A 22436-nucleotide genomic window follows, 5' to 3' on the forward strand; every position below is an offset into this window, starting at 1 on the left:
TTTCGCAGATTGTAACTTTCCATAAAAAGTCGATCCAATTTGTTTATGAGCATGATACACAAGTTGTAAAAGGTTGTGTACAATTGCAGTATTTTTTTAAGGCAAAATAGGACTTCCATTGAAATGACAACAACTTCAAATGAATAATTGTTTTTATGAAATATTTTTCCCAGTCTCCTTTGAAGGGTTCGAGACGTCGGGACGGTTGGGGTGTTTCCCCAATATTTTGAAGACCAATGGGGTACATGTGGACGTCCCCCTCCCGGTCCTATATAGTTTTCTATATAGGTTCTATAGAAAACCTGTTTGTGGATCTCTCTTACAAAGGTCATATATTTTATCATTGATTACCTTCTCTTATCTTTTTTTTCATTTCCAGGACCTCCATTAACCCCCTTATCTGTTACCTCGTCAAGTGTGACCCTTACCTCTATAATATTGCACGTGGGCAGTCCGGTTGTAACCGGTGGTAATCCAACGACTATGTTTAAGATTGTATACCGTAAGATTGGGAGAGTGACAATGGTATTGAAGCAGTTCCCAGCTACCTAAGAGATCTTACTCACTGGGCTTCGAGAGACGACGACGTACGCCGTCGCTGTTTCCGCTGGTAATCCAGCCGGATGGAGCAATTATTCTGAAGGATTTTTCGTTTCAACACGAATGGTATCAGGTTGGTGCTTTGTACTTATGTTAAGGGTCATTATAGGGTTGACCTGAATAAGTAAACATACGTGGGTTTCAAGTCATGGTAAGTTATTGTTAGCTCTTTGCAAGCCTTTAACATGCGCGAAGCCATGGTTTATTGGGTCCTTCCTTTTCCCGGTCCCACTGTCACTGGGTTGTGGGGATTGATTGGATCGATGATTTCCAGGAATATTTTGAAAGTCATGGAGGTGAGAATAACACCTCATTCACGGGAAATATAATTTAGAGCAATATATATTCGGTATAACATATGACAGAGAACAGTTAATTAATGTCGAAAACTTTCAATTTATTAATATGCTTGTTTTCAAAATGTTTGAGTGCGTGGAGTTCTTGGAGTTTGCATTTAATGGGGCACTCTAATCCGATACAAAATTATCAAAGGATTCTCTCATGTGGGTCCAATCTAGTTCCGCGAAACTTAACAAGATGCAGTTACTGCAGCTCATAACGGTACCATGAGTAGGTTAGTGATGTTTACACAATTTCGTTCGTTATCGATCTTTTAAACCATTTGGCGTAGTTTCAAATCTTAATAACTTATTTAAGTAACATCCTGCGTACATGCAGTGCTTGTAAGCGCTTTTCTGCGATCAATGGTAGGCCTAGAGTGGTTCAGTGACATGTAAATAGCGGTAACACATCATGCGCATTACAACCGAAAGCGTCCTCTGAAAAAAGCTGGAGAGTGCCAGTAATTATTCATTTGTACAGAAACTATAGCTCAATAAGTATATTTTATTCTTTACGTACCCTAACGATAACAGTCATATTGACATATACTGAAGTACAAAAGCCTAAAGTGAAGTGAATTAACATACTCAGGATATAGCTTGTCAGTTTGTCTTATAAATTGACAGAAAAATCCTGTCATTACGACATCGGTGATGAAAAGTATTCTGACATAGATAGCTTCCGGAATGTCATCACTCATGTGTAGCTAACGTAGCCTATCATACTCCAAGTGCATATCATGACGTGCCCTAGTTTTATGTTTTCCTGCGTATTACATATCATCGTTATAGTAAGTCCCCGGGAGAGATACTAGGACCTAGCTAGGATTCATAAAACATAAAACGGAAAGACAATAACACATATTGGTAATTCATGCAAGTATAATGTTTCAAATCGATCAGAATAAAAGCTTTCTCTAATGGTCACGGAGAGAATACCTTCTTATACCACGAAACAAAACGAAATATCAAGGGCGTAGGAACCGGGGGTGTTGTTGTTTTCGTTGCTGTTGCTGATATTCATATTGTCAGTTGGTTTGGTTGAGATGTTATTATTCAGTTTGAATTTCTGTTGGCCATACAAAAAAAACGGTACTTTCAAATGCGCTTACTGAAGTATTATTTTGCACATGTCGTAGTTGGCTTGTCTATTTAATAATGTCACAAAATATGCCTTAAGACAGTGTTCTTCACTACATCAGGCATGACTTAATTGATTTCATTCACATTGAATCTCTTTCAGTGGTAAAAACACCATCGCCAAGAAACGTACCCACCACTTTATCACACGGTCCGTCACTGAATAATACGGACACCAACAACACTCTTCCAACAGCACCATCTGCCGGTTTCACTTCAGTCGTCAACCCTCCAGCCACGAATTCAAGCAACCCAACAACCCTTCCTGTCCAACCAGGCAAACATGACGTCTGCGCCCGGTCAGACTGCTGGTGTGACAGGGAATAGTGTCCGGGCGTCTCACGGACACTATTCCACGGGAATTGTGTCCGTAGGACAACTTTCTCGGGGGGAATTGTGTCCGGCGGACAGTATTATCTGTCCGGACGGACACTATTAACTAGGAAAAAACGTCCGTGTGTGGTGATTTTCTGTCCGCGCGGACAGGATGAGAGAATAGCACGGATAAATGTGTCCTACAAGCTCTTCTGCATGGAAACGTAGTGCAAAAACATCAGGACTGCAAGGCTTCTTTGGAGTACGCCTTTTCATCTTAATTGCATTTCTTAATGGCAGGATTTATAGAGGAACTTTAGACCAATTTCACTACATGATGAACGGCTGAAATATATGGTCATTAATGATTTCTTGCATGATACTATTTGGACAGACACAAATGAATGGAAATATCAATTTAATTTAAAATTTATTGCAAATTTAATTCTCCTTCATGTTCTCTGCTGCATAAGATAAATACATTTCTATAAAATGACAAAAGTGCTGCAAGACTCGTGCAACATCCTACGTCTATTGTGACATAGAACGACTGTATCTGTTTCTTTATTTTTAGTACAAGCTGTTTCAAATACTTTGTTTTATAAAAAATCATCCGATTTCCCTTCTACTTTTAATACTAATGCTTGACAACCATTGACAATAACAGATAGCCTCACATCTAGTAACTTTTGAAATCTTGGGGATCTCAAGACAAAATGACATTCACATGGAAAAAAAGGTTACATAAATCAAAGTAAACCATGCTTTGGCGTCCACAGTTGTAGCCTAGCAGTATTTGTTGGTCAGGCAATCAATTCAAGGTAGACTACTGTTAATCCAATTATCGACAGGCTGTGAATGTGAACTATGGTGAAAATACTTGGGAATTCCTTTTCATGTGATATATTTTAAGATTGGGCAATGCCTAGCTGGTTGGAAATGGTACTTGGGAAGCAATATAAAATCATATGGTATAGGAGCAGAGGGTTTGTGTAAGGTGTTTTCGTGTGTTCATGCCATGTCAATCGAATCATGATATATTGCCTGCACAGTCAGGCAGTGCATTATTCATTAGAAGGTATTTCCAAACGAATATCTCACCATGCACAACTGGTATTGATTAACACCAAAAACGTTGCTACGATGTATTGTTAATGGGCATAAAGGCCTCTAAGCTATATCATTTATTTTCAACAAAAATCAGCTGAAAGTTATGTTGCATTGGCTTCAAATATGCCAGATACTAAAATATGGTCACCTATGGTCAAAATTATTAAACTGTTTTTGTACCACCTGTAGGAAATTGACCTCACTGGGACATTCTGTCCTTTTGCATGTTCTTTTAAAATGTCTGAGAAAAATTTGGAGATTATAAAGACCTCAAGGAAAGTACTTCTTGATGTCACAATACAACTTTGGGGCCTATACAGACTACCTTCAAATGACATGCTGCTGGTCACACTAAGTATCAGGCTTAACATAAATACTGGGAAAGGAGGCTGTGTGAGAACCAGTTCTACTACACTCAGATTGTTTAGTGTTAGTCAAAGTATCTCAATGACTATTGTTCCAATGTTGGAACAGAAAAAAAATCAATTAGGGCTAATTGGGAAATGCAAGCTGAAGCCAGTAAAATCATATTTGTACACAATTCACACAACTTGGTATCAGTTAACATTTCTCTTGCTTTTGTCTACATATTTGGCCCACCTTTTCCTTTGACATTAAATAAATATTCTTTGCACTAAAAGTTTGGTCTTGACACAGTCAACAGTATAATCACCTGAATCCTTTACTGGGGAGCATCCAAGGCCAGTCAACACTGAAAATAAAAATACACATACATACACATACATACATACATACATACATACATACATACACACATACATACACGCATACATATACACACATATATATATATATATACAAAACGTACAAGTGCAGCTGTCTACAATAAATTATCCAGATTACCATTTTGTAAATAAAATAGCAGCAAGATAAATACAACTATAAAACTATCTATACACATTAATTCTGAATTTTGGTGTTATTGCTTTGTTTCTCAGATTATACCTAGTAGTTTCTCGAAGTAGAGAGTTAAGTTCGGTATGCAAAGAATGTCTGTCATTTCTCTGTATGCAATTTACACTTCTAATGAATCATTTTTAGCAGCATTGTTTACAGTACTCATAAGAAAGTTAAAATCTATATTAAAAATTCTAGAACAATACTTTAAAAAAAAAAAATTCTCTTATTATCTTTAATTAGTAAAAAGTGATACCAAGCAGAAACAGCATATATTAGGTGTGGTAAGATATTGGCAGTAAAAACTCTTTTGATTACATCAACATGAAAATATGGAACTATATACGATAGAGTTGAGACTATGAAGTACACCCGTTTAAGTATTCTGCTTATATGACCAGTGAAACTTAGTTTGTCATCAATACAAACACCTAGATATACTGTATGATGAGTACGTTGTACTTCTGCATCTTTAATTGAGATTTTAGTTAACTTACATGATACAAGACCTTTTCTACGAAAACGCTTATTCAGTTGCAACAACTACATAATGCATCACAGATAAAGAAACTATATCCCAGTTGTTACTTGCCTTGATATACTTGAATGGCATATGAGGACAGCTGTCAAGTAGCATGTATGCATAAACCAGACTGTGGTTTCTATGATCCAACATGAGTATCATTTCATATGAATGGGACATACTGACACACTTGATCTTAGTAATACAGCAAGAAGTGACAAACAGTATATTCACAATGACAGATGCTGACACAAATGACCACTGATAGCCTGCTTGTACTCACTCAATGTGATACATACTACAGTAAATATGAGATTTCTTCCAGCTTCCTCATCTTGAGATATCAAGTTTTAAAGGTTTACAAAATTTGACCACTGTTAATCTCCACAATAACAAAGGCCTCTTTTAGCCATGTGGTATACTTACAGACTAAATATGATATCTGTTCAGCTTCCTTTCTTGAACTTATAATTTTTACAAGGTTTTCACAACTTGAACCCTGTTTACCCTTTGACATCCACCCAAAAAATACAGGATATAATCAATATGATTCACATACATACCAAATCTTACATTTTCCAAGCTTCCCTTCTAGAGATAGCGTGTTTGAAGCCAGGTGTCATACCGCACACACAAGTATTAACGCATAGGTTTATTAAATCAGCAAACAAATTAAGCATTGATATTGAGATGACGCAATATGACAAATCATTTTTTTCTAACCCATACCGTCACGACTCTAAGTTTATGCTTAGAACTAACAATGAATGTATGCTATATCAAGTGAGCTGGCTTCCCTCATCTTGGAAAGATAATTGTTCTGCTTGTTTTAGCCAGTTTTCTGTTAATTAGTACCTATTCGTGTGACCAAAGCAAAGCATAGCAGAACAGAATTTAAAAAATTAGATGGTGAATGTAAAAATTCCATTTACCTGAAGAAAGACGAACTAACTGCCATTTACTGTCCTGGATGTGACACATGAATTTATAGATTACAACTACCAACAGAACAACTTAATTTCTACGTGTGGTAAAATATATGCTTGTTATGTGAGACTTTTGTTACAATTTTGTCACCCTAGAGTCCTTTGAACTTCACAATCAACAAAAACAATCCCAGGACTTACTTATACCATCATTCTGACTGGAGATCTCTGGGAACATTGCTCTTGATTCAACCTTACAATGCCATTACTAAATGCATTATAAGATAATAGAAATACTAATCCTATTCAGTATACTAATTGTGTGCACATTTTCCTCCTTGCCAGGGGGAGAAAAACAGACCCTTTGATATACATGGAGGGGGAGGAAGTGTGTGTGTGAGGGGGGGGGGGTTATGAATTGAATTGAAACCAATCTAGTGTGGTTTGAACAGAGGGAATGTGTGAATTAAATATTGCTTAATACAAGGACACTTATTGCCGGTTCCAAAAAGTGCTATCTGACGGCATTTATGCTTTGTTTTTCTTGTTGCTTGCTGTTTTTAATCTATCTTGCACATATAAACATACTTAAACTTTAAGCGGGATTTTTTTCTGGAATTGTCTATCAGTGGGGGTGGGGGGACAAACAATAACGATATGCATGAAAGAAACCTTTTTATCATAAATTATCAAGTTCTTGTCTTAACCACTGGTTGTTATACTCAAACACCTGATTATCTCCAACCTCATCATATTCAGCTTGGATAGCCTCCCTTCCTATCCTGGTGAAATGCTCTGACCCTTGGCACCAACCTATACCTATACATAAAAGTTTAAAATTATTGACTGAATAGAGAAGTTAATAAGTAACCACATTCAAGCTAAAAAAATGCATGTTTACACCACATATCATATTGAAAAGATAATTGTGCATCAGGATCATTACTTTGGTAAGCTTTTGCGCAGTTGACTACAGGCTGCTTCAACTTCTGTTTCGGTGCAACCTGTGACAAGGTGGTAGAGATGGTCCACAGCATGAGAGACAAGAACGTCATTGAGGTAACTCAGCCTGCAGAAAAGGACGCATGAATAGTAAGCATTGCTTCAAAGTTACAGAAATTAAATAGAAAGTAAATATTACTGTGAAAACATGATTTCAGCAATCATTACGAATGGGTACTTCAAATTAATGTATGTTGCAGCATTCGGTAATAACAAGGTGAAGCATTCAGACTAGCAATATTGTTTATTGCCACAAATGCAGATCTGATCCTCCATGAGCATGCGAGCATTCAGACTGTAGCAAATTGATCCCCCGATTGTGGGTCTGATCCACTGTGAACATGTATGGAGTACATTCAGACTAGCGTGTTGTTCGCCCTTGTGGGTCTGATCCTCCTTAACCATGCAATAATTTATACTATAGGACGTTGATCACCCAAATTGTAGGGTCTGATCATCCTTGAGCATGCGAGAATGCAAACTATAGCAAGTTGATCGCCCTTGTACGTCTCGTCCTACTTGAGCATGTGAGATTCAGACTAGCAAGTTGATCACCTCATTTGTGGGGTCTGCTTGATCCTCCTTAAGCATGCGATTATTCAGAGTATAGCAACTTGAATCCCCAAGTGTGGGATCTGATCCTCCTTGAGCATGCGAGCATTCAGATATACAGTAAGGCAAGTTGATAGCCTATTGAAGTCTGTACGCATTCCTGTGTATTGTATCAAGGCCAAGCTTAGAGTGAGATCTGATCAAGTGTGACCTATGTGCAGCACTAAGGTCACGTCTCGACGTAAGTCAGTGTTAGATTCAAATTTTCTGGCAGGACGGGCCAACAGTTCAAGCACTCAATCACAGAAAGTAAAATTCATGACAAGGCAAGGCTTAGGGCGATAAACTTACAAACAATGATATGACCAGAAGGACTGGATCCCATTTTTCAATAAAAAGTTCCTTTAAATGCAGTGCTTAACCATTGAAAGTATACATATTATTACTATATAGCACGACAAAAGTTTGCAACAAGTAGCGAAACATCTAAAAGCGTTTGGCCGAGCGATGATGATAGGTAACAGGTAGAGCACCTTTATCATTAATATTAATCAATATTTGTTTCTGCTTGAATTTTGAGAGTTGCTTAAGCACTACAAAATTTTGCTTGTAACTGCCAATGTATACCACTGAGGTTGGTATCAGTAACTGCATGATTATGGAGTGCATATAATCCCACTCTAATGAAATATTTAACACTTACTGTACTTCAAACTTTTTGAGTTTCTTCAATTGGTCATACAACTGCTTCGTGGAACTTGAAGAAAAACTGTTGCAAACAGATCTCTGTTGAATCAAAGCAAAGAACACAATCATAGCACACTGGAAACTTACTTAACCATGAATTGTAAAAATAGGCCTGGGGGGGGGGGGAGTCTTAAAAAACAAATTTCCAGAGGACAAGAAATTCGGGCAAAAGTCCTGAAAAATTTGGGCAGCCTAAGAGGAGAAACTATATATATATATATGTATGTATATATATATATATATATATATATATATATATATATGTATATATATATATATATATATATATATGTATGTATATATATATATATATATATGTATATATATATATATATAAATATGCAGTAGCTTGCCCAAATCTTTTTCAAATTTTTGCCCGACAATTCATTGATTTTCTTTATTTAGCATCATGATGCCCGAATATTTCCGTGTAACACCACCGTAAGCACAGCTCACCTGGGCTACCACGCTTTTTGCGTGATCAATTTTTTTTCTAACTAGTCAACTGTATACCTGGACATCTCCGACATGAGTGTATATAAGAAACATTTTCTTTTTGATGGAATGGATGGTGGGGGGGGGGGGGAGTGCCTACAAGCCTAAAAGTACAGGTTTATCATATTCTTTGTTACATTTTATACTGTTTTGTGAGACAAATTGCAGTCTCACCCGACACAGCGACATTATCCCGCCTACGTGTCGTTGAACAATGTATGTTTTTCTGGAGGTAGCTGAGTACTGTGTTAAAATAATAAATATGGTAACTAAATATGAGCTTAAAAAATATACTGTCCTATTTTTCCTCTTCAAAGTGATGTAACCATTTTTTCTTCTTCTAATTTGCCAAATTGTTGGGGAAGTGTAAATTTCTAAAATGTGAGATCATAAAATAAAAAATGTTTATATGCAACTTGCAAGGCCTCAGATGTGCCGTTTCCAGCAATCTGAGAGGCTTTTTTTGCCAACAATTTTCTTGTACGCTACACGCCAACCGATGGTGGCGCTCCGCTTAGATAGTGTCACAGGAACTTTCGGGCACAAAACTTTCTGCCCTCCCAAACTAAAATATGGTCCCGTACGCCTATGACCTCCCCCCACAACATTAGGCTTCTGTACTCAATGTGGTACAATTACATACCAAATATGCGATCGTTCCAAGCTTCTGAGATATTATGTTTAGGAAGGTGCGTTAGTGTAGGGACAGGTTAGAGGGGAGTGAGGTAACTGTTTGGCATTTTTTTACTTCAAATGACCTTTATGACCTCCGACAAAATCAAACAGTTTCTTTTACTCAATGTTATGCACTATCTTACCAAGTACAAGATCTGCCCAAGCTTCCGATATTGAGATACCATGTTTACAAGGTTTCACAATTTGACCCGAATGACCTTTGACCTCAAACAATACAATACGCTTGCACAAACTATGGGATCAATCTAAGCTTCGATTTTTACAATGTGGGCGGTACAAAGACACGCACACACACGCCAGCATGAATGAATAGGTTACGATTATTATCAAAGCCAGGAAAGCTGCTCTTCAGAAGTTGAACATTAAATTGCAGAGTTTCAAACTGACATCACATATAATTATCTTCTCAAACCTAAAACAAATGAAATTTAATTTCTGAAAACAATTGTCAGGAAACTGAAGTTTTCTTCTAATTAACTTATTTCCGTCTTTATTATTGTTGGCAATAATGGTTAATTTGTTAGGCCATTAAGTCGAAACTGATTTATTGTGTGAAGACAGCTACAGCACTTTACCCTCACATAAGCCAGCAAATACTCAGAACTGATTAAGTTGCTGATTATTTTTAAGGAAATTCTGGAGGAATCATGCCAATCCTCCTCCTCCCCCACCCCCCCAAAAAAAAAATACTGCAAAGAAATCTTACTTGTGCAAAATTCTTTAAGTAAAATTGAATTGAATTTCTTCTTCTGAGGAAGGCCTGTGGTACTGTTAATAAGTGTGTACAGTACTTTCTCATTCACAGCCTTCACTTCATACGGCCCAATTAGCCAAGAGTTTTCGAGCTTCCCTCCTCTTCGGGCATCCTTTCTAGCATTCCGTACGAGAACACTGGAACCAACTTCGAAGCTCTGAATAAAATAAAATCCAGCAGATATACGTAAACATCATAATACAATGCATATGTTGCCATTCATTTAACTACAACTTCAATGTACAACATAGCATTATATAATTACCTTTTTTGGAGCCTATTATCCAAATTCTTTTTTTGCCGTTCTTGGGCTTTGCCAATATTTTCTCTCACAACACCTTTGATTATGTCCCGCGACTGTGACATGAGTTGAAAAACCCTCTCCCACTGTGCATCGCTGCAGTCTGTAGTAGGAGCTTCTGGTTGGACAATGGAGTCTTCAATGTCGACTGGTCGCAATGGCTCTCTGGATATATGAAGATAAATTAACATTCAATTATTCACAACACTTTGTTGACTGAAGAATAAATAAATTTTTATATATTTTATTTTCACTATTAAGACCATTGAACCAGAAATTTGAGTCACATCACATACTCAAACCAGCACAAATATAAAACCCTTATGTATGTTCTGTGCTGTTATAGGTCCAACTTGCATACCAGTCAATTATGATAAATATATAGTATATGAAAAACAAAACCAATGTCAGTGGCATTAATTGCATGTATCTTTTAAGTTAATGGGCATGCATTTACAGTTTAATGAATGTTCATATTTTGTACTTGCTGCAGAGTGTACCATATACAGGGTTAATATTTATTTGTTTAGATATTGTAACTTAAATTGGGTTATTGATGGTCCTCTATTTAGCATTTTTTCCAGGACCTGGGATGTGTCAAATTAGATTTTATCGTACAGAGGACTGGTGTAGCTATGCAAGATTTGTCCAAACTCTCGTATCCCTGATTGCTTTTTCTCTGTATATGGCCTTAGCAAATGTAAATCTCTATTCAGCAATGGCAGGTTTAAATTATTACAAACCTTCCAAACATCACAGCAAAAGGTGAAAGACCTATTGAACCATGTTTGGCTGTATGGTACCCCATGAGAATTGAAGACAGCATTTCATCTCAGTCATGTTGGTTTTCATTGACAACCTTGATGAGTGACCTTTGCAGAGTTTGGTTGAATCTTTCATCAAGCCCATTGGTCTGTGGGTGGTAGCTAGAGGATTCTCTGTGGTCTACCCCTATCATGTCAAACAGGGACTTGTTCAGAGCATTAACAAATTCTCCTCTCTGGTCTGAGATGACAATTTTCATGCACCCAAATCTAAATAAATGGAAACATTTAAATAACTATTGTTAAAGTATTGATTACGAGTAATGTAATGAACTACTGGCATCTGCAGAATGGCTACATGGTTTAATCAGGAAATCATTTCAGCACTGATTTAAAAAAAAAAGTAAGTTAAAAGCACTGACCATATCCCACTAACATTTCATTGACATTAACTTAAGAAACAACTTCTATAAATTCCTGTAACCATTTGGCCGCTTTCTGGGTCACAGTTAAAACAGTGCAAATGCAGGTCTGCATAAGTAATTCCATGTAAAGTAGAAACAAAAGTAGATGGATATTTACCTGGCCATGGTTTCAAACAGAAAGTTTGCAACAGTTTTTGCTGTTTTGTTTCTGTACATGTAGCAACAGCCTCTGGCCATTTTGAAAAATAGTCACATAGGGTTTATATGATGTACTCATTTCCATTGATGGTCTTTGGAAGGGGTCCATGCAATCATATCCACACCCATCTAAAAAAAGAAGTAAAATGGCATTCAGAACCATACACAATCTAATCATACGAACTGATGTTCAAGTGATTTATATCTGAGTTTTGTAAAATGCTAAACATTCAATTGTTTTTTTATTTTTTATTGTAACTCACACTGGAAGACTCTGTTACCAATTTTTTTCTTCATTACCAAACCTATTACTTACTGACTTGTCAAACCCAGCTGTTATATGGAAGTCCAATGGGAAATCTCTGAAGTGAGATGCAAGTCACATGCAGTGATCTAGCTGACAATCTAGATGGTAATTGTCACTAGGGACTATCATAGGCCTGGTAACCATTTTCATCACCTTTGAATGTGGGGTGGGGGGGGGAACAGATGTATAAGTACCTGGATGAGTGATTGATAGTTAGTCAGAAAATTGCCTTGGAATCTGTCAGTGAGATGACAGGGTTACACCTAACTGATGTAGGAAGCTTACATTGATACAACGTATACTTTGGTATCTATATATTGTAAGCATTTAGAAATGTTACAAATTAATCTTTGAAGGGAATTTGCAGAATTTTTTATATTAATGACAGAAATACACACTGTAGAGTTACAGTATGGAAGGAAAGACTTCTTGGTTATTAACCAAGTAGCAAGATTTACTTAAATAGATGTTGAAATAAGCATATGGGTTCATTGGGGATGAATTTTGGACAAAAGGCTATGGCTCTGTTGGTACTTTAGTTATGAACTGCATATGAATGTACGTACTTAGGACATTTTCTCGGATACTTCTTTATGACAACAATTCAACTACTGAACTCTGTTATGTTCATGTGTCATTCTTGCTTCATATCACAATTCAGTTTTCTTTTCATTTTGAAATTCATATCAGATAATTATGAAGTCCTATGTAAAGGTTTTCCTGTTGCTTTAATTATACGCAGCTAAAAAAAATACCAAAATGTGTTCTTAGCGAAATTTGTGTTTATGGCTGCAGTACATGAAAATTCCCGACAGTACTGCGAGTCATTAAGTCTACTGAATGTACCACCATCATGATCATCTTTAATATATGCTTAGTAAATTATAACTTTAAGAACAAATGAATGAGCTAGATCTTTCATTCTCTGGGCAATCTCCACACATACTCCTTATACTCTTGCACTGGCCAACAAAGGGATGCAAACTTTAAGCATCGGTTGATAACTTGATATGCATATGGTGAATGACTTTGCAGTTACAATCATGCAAACAAATATTGCTTTTAGATGACAAAAAACAAAGTGATTTAGTGATAACTGTGCTGCTTGTGAACAGTATTCGACCCAGGCCTAGCATTAATAAGCTGAACGCATAAGGTGGTCCATATGTATTCCATTAACATGTAAGGCCTATGAGCTAGGATAGGTATTTGAAAAAAAAAACATGTTACACAACTTCCATTGCAGATTCCATCAAAATCAGGTGTACATGTGCCTCCTGCTGAAATGCAGATAAAAATAATACTTAGGTGGTGAAATTGTCACCACTCGTGTCCTACAAGGACTCTTACAGAAATTGAAATGAACCTGATATTTCTATTGATTTAGCCACCTTCTCAGATCCCTTTCTTTCAAATTAGGGTCTTATACCAAAATACTCCTATCATTTGGTCAAATAAGTTCATGATAACATGTGGGATAAAACGAAAGCAAATTGTTGTGCATTTTTATTTGCTCTTTTTTCAATTGTTTCTCTCAACAACCAGCTATCCTCCTGAATAGAAATTATTCGTGCACCCACCCTCAAATTTGTCAAAGAGATTACACTAGGCCTATATTAGTTTTTTAGGTCCATTCTGGTCACTATTCTAGCAATACTACAGTATATCACCTAGCAGTTTTTACATGTGATAATACATTGCAAATTTAATATATTGATATAAACTTGGTTTAACCATGGAGCTATAATCCCAGGTTTATAGCTCCATGGTTTAACCTGCACTAATTTAATTGCAACATTGTTTTGTGCATATATTAACAACCTTAATTACTGTAGAAGAATGTTTAATGAATATTCATACCATAACCATGTACATGTTTGCATAATTAAAATATCACCAGCAGAAAGGCCCATTAAACTTATTAAACATTATTGGTCGTGTCTATTGGCACGTGCACGTGCCAATAACAACCGCTATTGTTACGTTGACGTACCAATAAGCATCGATATTCGCACGAACATGCTCGTGCTTATATAGACAGTGACTACGCACACGAAGGCGTACCAATAAGGATTGTTATTCGCACGAACGTGTATGTGGGTATAAGTAGCCATGTAGTGATTAGAAAAGCACTGCCAATAAACATTTATATTCGCACGAACGTGTTCGTATTGAGTAGGCGGGGAAGGTAAACCATGGCCCCAACACCAGTGTTGGGTGTGCACGGTCGATTTGCCCCCCTCGCCCCTCCCCTCAAGATTTTGGTCGATGAAAATTTGCTGATTCTCCAAAAATGGTTATCTTTTTCAAAATCAATAGCCAAATCTGTAAAATATGAGAGAAATCAGAGATGTGATCAATTCTGGGAAAATTCGGAGTAATAATTAAAGATTTTGTTGGAATATTTCAGAAAAGATTTGTTGCAAACTTTCTTAAAATGCGTAAGGAATATGATGAATTTACTTCATCTAGTCGCTTGTTTGCTGTTTCAACGGTTTTGGAATCCTTCATTACAAAAATAGATAAAGTATCCGCAGATATCCTTTTGAACATAACCCTGGAAATCCCCAAAGTTATCAAATTCCTGTTCCATTGTCATGCACTGCTGTGTTATTGTCCATCGATGTCCTGTTCACCCCTCCCGGCCAGCACATATCAGGACAGTTCATTGGTTACATCAACCACAAGCGCTGATTGATCAAGTTACATGTGTGCAAATAGTCAATTGTATTCGCACGATTACGTTCGTGCGAATAGCCACAACGAACATTATTAGCCAACACAGCTAACCTTCTGACAATGAAGTGATGGGCAGGTGGCCAACTGATTACCTATTGCATATATTCGACCTGCTGCAGTGTCTGTGCACATCCCGGCACCAATATATTAAAAAAATATGGGAAAACCTCTAAAAAGAAAGAGACAATAAAGTAACACTCATTAATTTAATTGATCCTCCAAATGGACAAGACAGGGAACCCCCCCCCCTCTCCCTTGCTAGTTGCTACCTTGTGTTTTAACTAGTAAGGGGACTAATCCCAGGACATATCTTTCAGAAAATCTGAAAAGTCCTATCCTGAAGATTTTTTTTTTTTTAACCTAGCAATTTCAAACACATAATCATTATTGAAATTAAAAGCTTGTATACTCATGGTAGCATGGGTACACAATACACAGCTGATATGTAACTGACAGCTGATCTGGGAGTTTTGGCAGCTACCAGAGTAACAAAAATTATACCAAGTAGGCTTTATTTCAGAGATTGCCAATCGGAGTGGCTTAAATTTGAATAAAGCAAATTATTTGCAAAAAGGGTTAACTCTCGAAGTCCTACTCCTATGCTACAGTAGGCTAGCCTATAGTAGCCCAATACTATTCGTGTCTTGCCGACTAATAATGCATCACGATATTCTCTAACGCTAATAGAGTTTAGACTTTTCAGTTCTACTCTTACTAGTCTTAGGTGATTACAAATAATAAAATTTACCTATAATCTGCAAGGCCCAAATGGCCAATGCACTTAGTTCAAGTTATATGCATATCTGTGGAATCATTTTCTTCAGTGGAAATAATTCCTAAAAGTTTTATACAAATAAACAAATAATACACTTACCGCCAAACCCTTCTTGTAAGCTTTAATCTTCGTTGCCATGTGGGCCGACGTAAACTAGATCGGCATCTCCCGTCAGTCTAAAACTCTTCGATCTTCCCCTTATCGATCTTTCTAGATTTATCATAGACTTTTCAGGGTGCAGTCCTGACGAAAGATATTTTCCAAAGATAATGTAGGCCTACTCGTCATCGGTATCCAGGTCAGGAGAAGTCATCTTGTAATATCAGATCGGGCTAAGTAAGTTAACGGTCTCAACTCATATATGCAGCTACTAAGAAATTTTGGGCCTGCGACATGTAACGACGTAGACGGCACATTCGGCTTACTTCACTGAGTAAACAGCAGTATACATTTTACAGTAGAATGCAAATACGCATGTCACACCTAGAACGTAGAGCGGGAGATTTCCACATTTCCCGCGTACTGAATAAAATATATTGACTCTGACCAGGGAGTTTTCCCATAACAACTCCCTGCTCTGACCCCGGATTTGACCTCCATGCTCCGGATGGCGGGGAACTATCGCCGCCGCGTATCGGTTAAAATACATTTACCTTCGACCTACATGGTTGATCTTTCTCCAACGTTTAGAAATTCCGACCTTCCAAACAACTACCCTAATGGTAGTAACGATTGATAAGCAGCAGAGTCAGACAGACATGACTAATTAGTTCGGAAGATAAATTTTACATTCATTATGCAGCCTTCTGACAGTCGACGATCGAAATAGAGCGGACAGCGTCCCTCTGGAGTGTAGTCTCCATGATAATAATAACATTTTGCCGCCTCTTCCCACAACAGTCGACACTCGAAGTATTAGTTATACTTTAACCGAGTTTTGAGGGTGCATGCTGACCGATATATAACATTGTCAACCTGGTCTTCGCTAGTAAATTACCTCCTTTTAAGTAATAAGGGAACGTAGATAGGGCCAGAAATGTTTGTCACTCAACAGAACCACGTTAAAGCTCTTTGAAGAGAACCCGGACACTTTCCACGGTGGCGTAGAATGCAAGGGAAAGTGTCCCTGAGACACTATTCACGCAAATGAGACACTATTTCCTAGTAATAAGTGTCCTACGGACGCCCGGACACTCATTACTGCCACACCGGCAGAATGACGTCCAAAGCCGTCGTCATAGTATCCAAATATCCACTCAATACCAGACGACATAGTACAAACGGTGACAGCAATCAAGGTAGGAATAAGTCACTTTTATTGTTTATCGTTGTTTACAATTTGTGTTTACCGTTTTTTTATTTCCTTATTCTATACTGTTCTTCTTCATTTTAAGTAAACAATATGGTGATGACATTGATTTAAAATTGTTTGCAAACTTAAGCAATATTATATCTTAAATGTTTGTGGATTGTAAAATGAGGAGATTATACCATTGTAGTAGGCCTAATAAATGGGAAACAGTGTATTATGTTTTGAAATACATACCAATGTATAAATTGCTCTCCTTTTCGATTCGTATATAAACAGTTACTCTTGGTCGTGGGGGAAGCAGAGGGGTGGAAGTTTTAATGACTAGCTGTAAAAGTGTTAAGGACACCCCGAGGTATAAACGAGGTATTCCTTTCCCTCAATGTCGTACGGTACTACGGGATCACAACAATTCATAGAATATCAAATGTGTATGTATTTAAATATCACTTGTCTTTATCTACTTACAAATGATTTTCACTATTCACTAAAATCACAATCTCCGAATAAAAATATAAATATATTGATGAACAATCATATTTGTTGTGGACATGTACCAATGCACTGATTGTATTTGTCAATAACCTGCTATAAAACTACCTATAATATAGCCTAGGTTAATATTCAGATTTTACTTATCTATAAAAGGTCAAACTGCGTTGATTGAAGTTATACCTGATATGAATGCCTCACTACCAAACTCCAGTAATTCCCAAGGCAACGTTACCGAAGGTGACTTGACACCGTCTCGTCCTGCCTCCCAGAAGTCAGCCATCGTCATCATTTGTCTAGTGTTGGTATCTATCGTTTGTATGATGATAGTGGGATTCTGCTTCTTCATGGCCTCTACTCTACCAGTGAATCGGTGGTTGAAAAGACGGAGAAAACCAAATGATGTTAGTACTACTTTAACGCATGCAGTTAACATTTCGATCTCATTATTTCGATATTTAGGATACGGGAATTGTTTGCATTATTGGTATAATGGGTAAGGGTGGGGAGGGTTGACGCATTTCATTCTATCAGTTTTTTTCAAAATAGAACTTCATTATTACTTTCGATAAGTATGTTTTGCGCATTGAAACACGAAGTAAGGTTACAAATAGCCTAATATGATTTTCTGCGGATATCTTTAAAAATTCAGCTCGTAACCCTGTACTTGTATTCAGTGTACCGCCAAAGTGTGGAAGCAGAACTTTGTTACTGGTTGCCATGTCGCTAACTAAAGCTGGAAATAATGGCAGTTTCCGTGAGATAACCACACTAGTGGATTTTAAAATTGTCGAGAAAGGAAGTATTCAACAGAAATTTAATTATATCAATAGTGCAATAGCCCAAGCCGAGACACCAGCTTTGCTGTATACCCACGCTTATTATATACCATATGAACAGGAATTAGGCATGGACCTGAACCACGAGTTAGATAAAACAGTCATACGTATTAGCATTATTCGTGATCCATTTGAACGGAAAGTCTCCCACTATTACTACTCTCGATTTCGCGACTCGGAGCCGGAGACGAAAGAGGAACTCGTGTGGCGTAATGTAGAAGTCTTTTGAGTTCGGTGTTTGTCACAGTTTTGTTGTGCAATGATCAATTGACAACTAATTTCCCGTTATAGAATATGAGAGATTCTTTGTACGAGAGACCAACTTCCCTCACCAGCGATTGCTTCATACAATACAGAATTAGACCTCTCCCGTCCGTAAGTTTTCTCTCCTTTTCTTTCTTTCCGTGCATTTATTATTATTTTTATGGGAAGGGGAGGGAAGGGGGAGGGGGCATGAGAGTGGGAGGGAGGGCTTGTTCAATTTCCTTTTCCTCTTTCTCTTTGTTTTTGATTACTTTTTTTTCTCTTTCCCTCTGTTATACAATGAAGTTTTACTAACAATATTGCAAAGTTGCTTACACTCGCTAAGCAACTATTTGGTCTTCTTGGTGATCCAAGGGGACCTGTAGGCCTATCAACATTACACGTATAAGGACCTTAGCATCTCCCTGCATGAATTGAGATAACGGTAAGGTCCCTATCGGTTTCAAAATCGACGTAAATTGTAAGTATAAGCCATTAGCCTTCCACTTTTAGACTCACTGTTGTCGCAAGTTTTTTTTTTGAAATATATTGGTACAAACTGCCATGGTTCATCCATTTCGATGCCTCACGAAACCTTCTCCTTTAATATCCCTTCTCTGCCAAATACTGCCTGACCCAACCAACCCACCCCCCCCCCCCCCATCCTTCCCGGTCGGATACCTCTCCTTTTTGCGTCTTATACTCTAGAAAGAAACTTGATTTTGAGAAGTTTTATGTAGGCCTCAATAAACATTTGTTTTCTTGTTTTTCAATCTTCCACAGCTTATTTCTTTATGACGCCTCCTGTAAACATTGAGTTTCCTCGTGAACGACTGCATCTTGAAAATTTGATAGGTGAAGGGTCCTTTGGCGTGGTTTACCAAGCGGAAGCCCTGGGTATCGTCCAGTCGGATGTAGCCACTAGGGTTGCAGTCAAAATGTTAAAAGGTCAGAATCGCGACATTTGAAAGACACCTTCACGAGTGAAACAGCTTCAATACAAATCAGGGGCGCTGTCGTACTACCGTTTGTTACTGTCATAAACTAAACAGTTTACCTTTTAGCACTCAAAAATATGGTTGATAATAAATTCCACTACAGGTTATTACTTATGAACATTGTACAAAGTTGAACGTTGTTCATAACGATAACAGAGCAACATTATCTAAGCTTTGGGGCAACATTCCTTCTTGGTATTTTTTCGATGATTGTAGCGTCCATACAGCTTTCACCGTAAAGGTGTCATGTCACACTAGAAACTACAAACACATAAGTTTGTGACTTAGTACTGGATATCCATGTTCGTTGTGGTGGCATTTAAGTTAGGAACAGTCGGTTCATTTAAACGAATATAAGGTGTCATATGTCGACCCTAACTGAATGTGTGATAACATGTAAAATACGTTTGCTCCTTGTTTTTCATTCTTGAAATATTATGAGTCATAATAGGCTTTTGTATGGGCGCAGAACAAAAAGCTTGGTTTTCTGTAAGAAAGAAGATTTGTGGCCATACGACAACTGAAAATTTCAACACCTTTTCACCTGTTCACCTGGTGTGCACTGATGATCTTTTAAAACTTGAGTTCATACCGGTCGTATAAAACAAGGTTCATGTTTGCCAAAAACCCCGGTAAAGTAGTTCGGGTAGTTCAAAGTCGAATCCCAAATATAGGTTTTGAAGCTCATATCATACCGAGAGATATTGAGACACCGAGGTTTGTGTTGGACTTGAGATTGCTATTTCAATTTATGACGTAAATGTAAACTATAAACTGAAACTATCAAGAACAATCAAACACACTGTGTAAACTTGGGACAAAGTATAGTCATAAAACTATATATGCATATGTGATTGACTTATTGATAGGCGAAATATTTCACCATACGCATGTATCATAAACAGTGATTAATCATTAAGCTGACATGCCTGTTAAATTTGTTTTCACTAATCGATCACTATCAATAAGCCAATTGGTTAGCACAATAATAGCCACTCCAACAGACAGAAATCATTAAAGGAGAAAGTATTGCAACAATTGTTGTTTTTTTTTATTTCATTTCCTAAACAAACACGTCACCACATTAACTCATGCTGTGTTTCTTTAGTTTGTTATTGATGTTGTTGTTGTCTTTCCTCCTTTTGCCTGCTTGTTTCTTGCTTTGTTAATTGCTTGTTTATTTTTGATTGCTTGTTTGTTTGGCAGAGGATTACAATGATATTCATGAAGTCGGTTTCCAGAAAGAGCTTGAGGTGATGATGAGACTGAAACCTCATCCTTTTATTGTTACTCTTTTTGGATGTTGCACGACATCAGGTAAAATACAAAGTATGATCATTATCCAATTTAAAGTTTAAATAATAGTTATAGGTTAATTAAAGCAATTGCGAGTTTCAACGTGTTACACATATCTACCTCCATCAGTTACATAGACACACACTTTGTGTAATTAGACTGTCTTTCAGAATGAACAAATCTTACTAAAAATAGGAAATCTGTTCATTTTCTAACAAAGGGTTAACATTTATGATTTTAAGAAACTAATGCGATTTCAGCTCGTACTGCATATCTACCGCTGCAAAAACATGAAGAGAAAATAAGTAAATTTAGAAGTTAGCTATTACAGAACGAACAACACGGGACTGTTCGTGTCTACAATTATATTCTCGTTAAAAATAATGTTGTGAATCAAATTAGCACAAAGTTTGTGAATTTATTAAGGCCACCAAATAAAAGTATATTAAAATCGATATGAGTATGTCGAAATTGAAATGATAAGTATTAATATAAATATAACAAAACCCATTATAACTTTCAAATTTTTATTTCAGTAAGATCATAGTATAATTACTTTTTTATGATATTCACTTTGTCGTTATTTTGAAGAACTATAATATCAAAAGTTGCAAAATTATGTCTCCAAAATGAAACCAGAATTATATTGTAATGTCACTTCCCTGTTTGGTGGTGCAGTCTTTAAAGCTGGGGTTGGCGAATGAGTCGCGAAAAAAAATATGCCAATGGAGGAAGACATTGAAGTGTCCGTGGCACAGTGGTACCATTTATTCAAACCTCCTTAAGCTTACAAGGGTCCTAAAATATTGTGCTTACAATATACGGCTCTGATTGTTATCCTTACATTACGCAGAACGTATGGCCGCAACGCAGCGCCCAATTAGGTTTGGTCTAAAACTGAGGGCGCACTTCCACAAAGCTGCTTGAATTGTCAGGGAAGTTAGGCATAAATGTTCGAAAGAGGATTTGAGGGCGCATTCATATTAACTGTAACAAGCCAAGAAATAGCAGAACGCCAGGGTCTTGAACAAGACTACGGCCAATGCAGCGTACAACGCGGTTCCAAACGCAGCGTACAAAGATAAAATCAGATTCAGGGCTACATAGATAATTTTACGATGTCAACAACGCCGTTAACCGATGTAACTATACATGAAACAATCGATGGACTAAATGGCTGTCATGTGGATCATTTAACCTATACAGCTTCATTTCTGATAGCTTAACTAGCACTAATGCAATAATGCTGCTTATTACGGACTTTACTGAACTATATCCATTCACCGCAGTTGAATGATACTTACGCACGTACATACAGTTAACGCAGTTCAGTGCTTAAATATAACTAACGCTAATAACGTGCACTTGTAAATCGGTTAAAAACGTTAATCCTAAATAACTAGGCGTAATCTCTATCAGTGCAGTTTGCTGCCAATTATTCATACGACTCACAAATGTATCATTAACTTTAATATTCTGAGCACTTAAAATTAGACACGTTGCCGTGGTATGAGAAATATTTACCAACTTGGTTGATAGAAATGATAAGAAAATGCATCGTTCGTAGACTTGTAGCTTGTCTAGTGAGAAATTTTGTCAAAGGTTGCCGCCTTGCACGTTACCATCAGCTC

At 37.1% G+C, this 22436-nt stretch overlaps 1 protein-coding gene and 1 long non-coding RNA gene across 4 annotated transcripts; one reads left to right on the top strand and one right to left on the bottom strand.

The window, feature by feature from the left end:
• Window positions 1-2813: 2813 nt before the first annotated feature.
• LOC139977433 (uncharacterized) lies at window positions 2814-16837 on the bottom strand. 3 transcript variants are annotated; one of them, XM_071986765.1, is made up of 7 exons: window positions 15728-16837; window positions 11767-11936; window positions 11164-11454; window positions 10385-10585; window positions 10072-10276; window positions 8131-8213; window positions 2814-6942 (listed from the first exon to the last, which is right to left on the bottom strand). In XM_071986765.1, the coding sequence occupies exons 3-5, from the start codon at window positions 11244-11246 to the stop codon at window positions 10192-10194; spliced, it is 369 nt and encodes a 122-aa protein (XP_071842866.1). In that variant the 5' UTR covers window positions 11247-11454; window positions 11767-11936; window positions 15728-16837; the 3' UTR covers window positions 2814-6942; window positions 8131-8213; window positions 10072-10191. The 3 variants fall into 3 exon arrangements, with proteins under 3 accessions (XP_071842866.1, XP_071842868.1, XP_071842867.1); XM_071986767.1 differs by lacking the exons at window positions 8131-8213; window positions 15728-16837 and having other exon boundaries at window positions 11767-13707; XM_071986766.1 differs by lacking the exons at window positions 11767-11936; window positions 15728-16837 and having other exon boundaries at window positions 11164-11760.
• Window positions 16838-16846: 9 nt separating this feature from the next.
• On the top strand, window positions 16847-18673 carry LOC139977434 (uncharacterized). The gene is made up of 3 exons (XR_011796536.1): window positions 16847-16926; window positions 17586-17833; window positions 18560-18673. It is a non-coding gene; the product is annotated as an uncharacterized lncRNA (long non-coding RNA).
• Window positions 18674-22436: the final 3763 nt, after the last annotated feature.

The sequence above is a fragment of the Apostichopus japonicus genome, chromosome 12 (genome assembly GCF_037975245.1).
Source record: "Apostichopus japonicus isolate 1M-3 chromosome 12, ASM3797524v1, whole genome shotgun sequence".
Lineage (NCBI taxonomy): Eukaryota > Metazoa > Echinodermata > Holothuroidea > Aspidochirotida > Stichopodidae > Apostichopus > Apostichopus japonicus.